General features: G+C 37.6%; 1 protein-coding gene across 1 annotated transcript in view; it reads left to right on the top strand.

Annotated features, from left to right (window-relative positions):
- Positions 1–6,670: 6,670 nt before the first annotated feature.
- The window catches only part of LOC103607139 (transmembrane protein 182-like), a 23,783-nt gene continuing 23,312 nt past the window's right edge, over positions 6,671–7,141 (top strand). Inside the window, exon 1 of the mRNA XM_008591677.1 lies at positions 6,671–6,818. Within this exon, the coding sequence (XP_008589899.1) occupies positions 6,707–6,818 (112 nt within the window). The 5' untranslated portion in view covers positions 6,671–6,706. The remainder of the gene's footprint in view (positions 6,819–7,141) is intronic.

Below are 7,141 nucleotides of genomic sequence, written 5' to 3'. Positions count from 1 at the left end.
GCGTTTTTATTATATTCCTACTACAAAAAATAATACCACTGGGCTTTATTTTTCTAACCCTTTGTATGGGATTCAGAACAGATACCCATCTTGCCATTAGCTTCCCATCTGTGGTAATCTGCACACACACAGACACACACACACACATGCACAGACATACAGACACACAGGCACACTTACACAAACACACACACTGGCATATGCACGCATATTAGTGTGCGTAATTAACAGTCCATTTTAGTTCATGGCTTTCACATAATGTGTAGGTTGGGGTAACTTTTATGTTTTCTCTGTGAAAGATTCTTAACAGTTGTTTCCCTACACTTCCCACATATGTCACTTTGGAATTTGACCTTTCAGGTATACCCTAGATAAGAGTTCCTTTGACATATGTTTAAATCTGAAATTTGAATTTGCAATGCAGTTAATTCCTTTTATATTATGTATTTTTTTATGAGTAAAACATAGACATCATCAACATAGTTTTAATTCCGTGTTCACTCATACTTAACAAGCTATGTAATCTCTAATGACTTGATGCCTTTTTCTCTATAAATAAACAGAATACTCCTCAAACAAAAATTAGAAAATACTGTGTGTAAGGGAAAATATCATAAAAATATGTAATGGTATAAAGAATATGTGGGTATCATATTTCAGTGCACTCTGGGCTGATAATTTTCAATCTAGAGCTACTAGAATGAAGTTACTAAGGAAATTGCTAATGAAAGGGTAAAAGTTTAATCTGTTTGGTAAATAAGCTGTGCACTCTAGAAGAACCGTCTAGGTGGCATCTGCTATTAGACTGATTATCATCCGGTCTCCTCAGCTCAGCATCCAGCTAAGGAGAACTTTGTTAGGTCAATTCACCAATTTATTTAAAATCAACAGAACTTAATTTCTTTGAAAACAGTTTTTAATTCTGCCTTTTCACTGATTCAGATGAAGCTCTACTTTAATGAATCTAAACTGTGATGATATAGATTACATGCAAATCTACATTGTAAATCTTACTTCATGTTCAAATGGGAATTAATAGAAGTTCAATATTGTTCAAATTAAACATTGAATTGTATTTAATGGGACAAGTGGATTTTTAGAGATGATTTCACTAGGCACAATCCAAAATCTTCAAAGAGAAGGCTTTACAGGCTTATATAAGGAACAGGAAAATGAACTCAGTTTTCTCTGCAATACATTCAAGATCTAAGAATCTGAAGCAATATAAACCACTAAACAAACAAAAATATCCCTTCCCCAATTTTATAGTTATAAAGTTATATAAATATATCATAACTATAAAATTATATGAATACACCGTGTATACTAGAAGCCTGGGACAGGCGTTCAGTTTTAATTTATAGGTGTGTGAATATTTAGTTTTAGTATATAGCTGTGTGTAATATGTAGGTGTGTGTGTGTGTGTGTGTGTGTGTGTGTGTGTATGAATTGAAAGCTAGTCTGCATCTTAGATCCATAAGATTAGAAGATATCTGTTAGNCCACTAAACAAACAAAAATATCCCTTCCCCAATTTTATAGTTATAAAGTTATATAAATATATCATAACTATAAAATTATATGAATACACCGTGTATACTAGAAGCCTGGGACAGGCGTTCAGTTTTAATTTATAGGTGTGTGAATATTTAGTTTTAGTATATAGCTGTGTGTAATATGTAGGTGTGTGTGTGTGTGTGTGTGTGTGTGTGAAGATATCTGTTAGGTCAACTGCATAGTTGACAAGACCATTTTATTACAAGGTGTAATAATCAGCTAAACAAACAGGAAGTTCCAAGAAATTTTGTAATATCCTTGAATTTATGCACTTTTAGATATTAGAAGCATAGGCAGAAAAATAAAGCACATGATGACAACACTAAGGAATCTTACTTGGAGGCTATCTCTGTATGGTCAAAACTCTCCAGGCAGCCAGAGCCCCCCTCCCCGGTTCCTCGAATACCTTCATGCTGCACCTGCCGTTTACAACAGATTCAGCATCAAAAGTCAGGCTATTTTGCTCGGGCAAATGAAAGGGCAGGAACCCGTAGATTTCAGGAGAGACAGCAGCTGTGGGGAGCATTTATTCTCCATGTGTCTTGCTCTCTCTTTCCTTTTCTACCTGGCTCTTTTCTCACTTTCTCACACTGCTCGGCTTCTCTCTGTCCCGAGGTGCATCCTGCTCCCCCTGCCCTCTCTGTGGCCTGATTCCCTAGCCCTGGGCTTGCATATGGGTTTGGCTCACCCTGGCTCTTCTGGACCCAGTTGCACCAGTGCTTTCTTGAGCTTCACCTCTGCTGCTCCTCACCTCACTTTTCCAGTTTTCCTTTTTTCAAGGGATCACTCTAATTATTTCAACTCACCTTTTCAATCTGTAGAACAGAGGTCACCATGTATTGGCTGTCTTTGTGTTAAGTGTCTGCTCCTATTTAGTTATGTTTTAGGTATTTAGAAGCAGAGTGACATGATATAAAACATGACCAGTGCCTTCTTGGAAGGTTAATGAACAGGGAAATTTCCCATGAGAGACAGTATGAGAAGTTCGTGGAACTTCATGTATTGGCAGTTGGCTTTACCCAAACACCACTTTTGTACTGCATCTAAGCTGGAATTTAAAGGGATTTCCTGACTTCAATGGCACATAAAAGACAGTGTACAAAGCCTTTCTGAGGGAAATAATTCACATTCCTATTGCTGAACACGATACCACCTGCTGTGCAGTGGTAATGCAATTTTAAGAATAACAGCAATAAAAAGCTAGCACAAAATAAATGCCATTCACTGGTCTCTAAACTACACCACACACTTCACATACATTATGAATAATGACGTCAATAGCTCTAAAGGATGGGTATAGGCATCTCTACCTTACGGAAGAAGAGACAGGTTCAGGAAGCTTTAGTAACTGGCCCACGGTTACACAGCAAGAAAGTGGAAAATATTCGGGTCGGTCTGATTCCAAAACCTACATTTTTCTGCTGCATTATGCTGACAATTATTTTTTTTTATTTTAACAGTAAAATATATATTTTTAAAAAATAAAGAGGAGAAAAGCGGTCTCCTATGCTTGCACAGATACTAACCATTTCTGTTTCTCTTCCTTTTTTTATGAGGTTTCAAGTGTGCTCTGGTGTTATTTCCCTTTAGTCTAAAGTATTTCCTTTAGCATTTCTTGTGGAATAGGCCTCCTGGTGACAAATTCTGTTGTTCTCCTTCACACATGGCTTTATTTTACCCTTATTTCTCTAAGATATTTTCACTAGATTTGGTCTAAAGTATTTCCTTTAGCATTTCTTGTGGAATAGGCCTCCTGGTGACAAATTCTGTTGTACTCCTTCACACATGGCTTTATTTTACCCTTATTTCTCTAAGATATTTTCACTAGATTCTGAAAGGTCTTTCCTTTCAGCAGCTTAAAAATGTTGTTCCACTGTCCTTTGGCCTCCATCATCCTGATGAGAAATTTGCAGTCATGGGCATTGCTGCTCCCCTGTATGTAATATGTCATAATTTTTCTCTGGCTGCTTTCAATACTTTTTTTGTCTGTGGTTTTCAGTAACTTTATTATGATGATCCTGGGCTGATTTCTTTGGATTTATCCTCTTTAGAGTTTTCTGAATTTCCTATATCTGTAAATTCACCTTTCACTACTTTGGGGAAGTTTTCAGGCATTAGTTTTATATGTGTTCTTCTATACCAGTGTCTTCTCTGCTTTAGGCACTTCAATGACACAAATGTGAGAACTTTCATATTATCCCACAAGTCTCCAAAACTTCATCCATGTTACTTTCCATTTTTTTCTCTTTCTGTTCCTCATATTGGATAACTTCTATTGTTCTATCTTCAAGTTCACGTGCTCTTTTCTCTCTCATCTCTATTGTGCTATTGAACCCATCTCATAAATTTTTAAATTTCAGATATTGTATTTCCAATTCTAAAAACTCAATTTAGTTTTTTTCTTGTTGTTGTTGTTGTTATAGACTCTATTTCTCTCCCAAGGATTTCTCCCTTTCTATTCATTTTGATAGTATTCATCTCAGTTCACAGAAAATGATTCTAATATCTGCTTCAAAGTGTGTCTCATAATTTACACATCTGAATCATCTTTGAGTTGGCACCTACTGATTGCCTGTTCCTTGAAAATTGGTTAGATTTTCATGTTGTTGGCATAACAAGTAATTTTAGGTTGTATCCTGGACATATTGAGTATTACATTGTCAGACTTTGCATACTGTAAAATTTCTCTGAAGAATATTGATATGTTGTTATTTTAACAGGCAATCAACCTGTTCATTCTGTCATTATTTTCTGTGATGGCAGTTTTAATGTCAATTCAGTTTTAAAAGTTTTTGCTATGCTATTAGTGTCATGCACCCTGGGACATGCACCACTCAGGGCTTGCTATTTGGGTGGTTTTTATACAGTGGTTCAGTTTTCAATGCCTTTGCTATCCTATTTTCTGTGCATTTGAAACTTGGGGGTGAGCTTGCTACTTGTTTAGGTTTGAACACAGAGTTTTAGATTCTCTCTCTAGATATTTCCTCTGTAGGATTTTCTTCACACCCCTCTAGGGCCCCCTTCCCTAGTTCCTCTGGCCAGAACAGGTATTTTCTGTTAAAGTTATGGCCTCTTGTGCTGTGGCAAAGTTCTATGCAATAGTGCCACACAGCAAAGCAGCAAGAGGAAAGGGAAAAAATATAACAGTGATTCCCCCCTGTCTTTGCACAAATTAGGCCCCTTTTTCTGGATCCACTATCAAGAGGATTGAATCATCTTTTGGGAACTTAAGTTCCCATACTTCCAGTGGGGTAGCAGTGAGTGCAGATCTATGTTTGAAGCTGACCTGGAGGCAGGACTAGGGGAATTAAAAAATGGGGATTTTCCCCTACTCTGGCTTGCAGGCCAGAAAGAATGAGGATTTTCTCCCTTTTTTGATCTCTAGCCAGAATGATGGACTTCACTAAGGTTTTTGCTATTTGCACATTTTGCACAATTCCCAATTTGACTTTCATTCAGGCCAAATCTGGGAGGAGAAATAAAAGAAGAAAACCCAGAAAACTCTTTGCAGTGAGTTTATTTTTCTTTAAGGTTTGACTTCTCTCCTCAATCCACTTGCAATTATTTGCTTTTCAGAGTCCTCAGACAGTTGCTTGTCAAACTCATCCCACTGTAGGTGTGATCAGGGGCATGAGAGAAGGGGCTTCTTAGTCCCTGGACTGCCTCTTACTAATGTTTACAGCTCCAGCACTTGGTGTAGAACCCGCCATGTGATAGACAACCCCATCCATTTTGTAAATGAAGTGAATGAAAATGTAAGATATGAGACTCACCAATTATCTAGCAAACTGTGATAGGACATAAATAGCAAATATTTGGCCCACAGTCTGTCACTCTTACTTCCCACCCTCCAAGTTGGTATCAGTGTTTCTTCACTGCTCCCTGCTGAGCCTCAATACAATCTCAGAATCCTTCCTAACACAGCAAGCCTAAAAGCTATGGCCAAGTGGTCAACACTGGCATGTGAGGGGAAAACCTACTTTTTACTCCTGTCTTCAGGGCTCAGCTATTCACACAAAAATTTCAGCCTTCCTTTTTCATTTAATTCCAGTGATGCTTTTCTCAAACTGCCATCTTCCCATCCTTTTATTCTCTAAGATTCCAGTTGATAGGTATATTTCCTCTTTGCCTGGCAGGCTTGTTGGGAAAAAAAAAAAAGTTTTCTTTGCCATCTTATCAAGTTTCTGTATTTTCTTAAAATATTATAATTTAAATAATATGTTTCACTGAGCTTTCGCCCATTTACACCAACAAGAATTTATTATAGTGTTTTAGCCTTTGGGAAATGATGAATTCGTTTAATAGATTGGTAATTATCCAGCTCAAAAATCATTATTAGAATTCATTTTTATTTGATTCCTGCATATCCCCAAACCCACAATCCATTTATCACCAGCTGCATCCATTAATCCAGCCTTGTTTGTCCTTGACTAAAGACTCCTGTACTTCTCATTTTGGATTTTTCGAAGTACAGATATTAATAGAAAGTGAAATGTCTTAAATATATCTGATTTAAAATCTTGGATTTGCTTGGAAAGCATAGTTATATAAACTTTTTAAAAAAAGATAGTTTTGCTTGCCGTTTTTAATTGCTTTCGACTATTTTCCAATAGAACCACAATCTAAATAGAAGTGAACTTTTTGTTAGGGCTTTGGGGTGATCATTATCAGCTTCTAAGGGATCACTGTGGTACAAAGATATCTTAACAGGAGAGAGAGGCAGTGTTTGTAAATAATTTGAAAGCCTTTTTATGTCTTTGGGCATTTGGCGTGGAACTGTGGGCTTGCTCAAGAGAATTCTTTCTAGAACTTTAGGTGTTTCCACTTTTAAAATGGATAATCTGGTCAGAAAAGTGAGCTGCTTTAATATATTAAGTATGTATGTGGTCCAAATATGGAGCATGAGGAGTTGATTGAAGGTCACCAATGTGGACATCACTGAGTCCAAGTTCATTTGGTGAGATCCCCTGTGTGAGACAATTCAGGACCCATAGCCTGGGATTCCGTCAAGCAGTGCTGCGGGTGAAATTAGACAAATGAAGAAAGAAACTTACTGTGTGACAGTCTACCATGTCTACAATCTAACCGTGTTTTCCTTTTCTCCTTTTCTCCTGGGGTCTCCAGTTTACCGTGGCTTCTGGGCAGTCCTGATGCTCCTGGGGGTAGTCGCTGTCATGACCGCGAGCTTTTTGATCATCTGTGCAGCCCCCTTTGCCAGCCATTTTCTCTATAAAGCCGGGGGAGGCTCATTTATTGCTGCAGGTATGTACAGTGCAAAGGCTAGAATTTCCACCATGGCTTTTCTTCAGATCTTTATATTTGCCATTTCTAGATTCAGGTGTCAGTCTTCTAGTATTAGTAATACAGTAATATTCATACCCAGTAATTCTTGAGTGCTAACAGTGTGTCAGATGGTTTCCAGAGACTTTTCATTTGCCACGTGCTAGTCTTGCCATGGTATCTCATTATGCAGATGAGAATACTGAGGCTTAGAGGGGGAAGCTCTGCCATTGACTCCCTTCGAGGTGTGCAAGAGCCTTTTAATCACTCTGACCCTATTAATTTTCTATCTGTAAAATGGCATC

This window comes from Galeopterus variegatus, unplaced genomic scaffold (genome assembly GCF_000696425.1).
Source record: "Galeopterus variegatus unplaced genomic scaffold, G_variegatus-3.0.2 Scaffold7163, whole genome shotgun sequence".
In the NCBI taxonomy this organism is placed as follows: Eukaryota; Metazoa; Chordata; class Mammalia; order Dermoptera; family Cynocephalidae; genus Galeopterus; species Galeopterus variegatus.
Note: the sequence above shows the minus strand (reverse complement) of the source record. Positions and strands in the feature narration are given on the sequence as shown.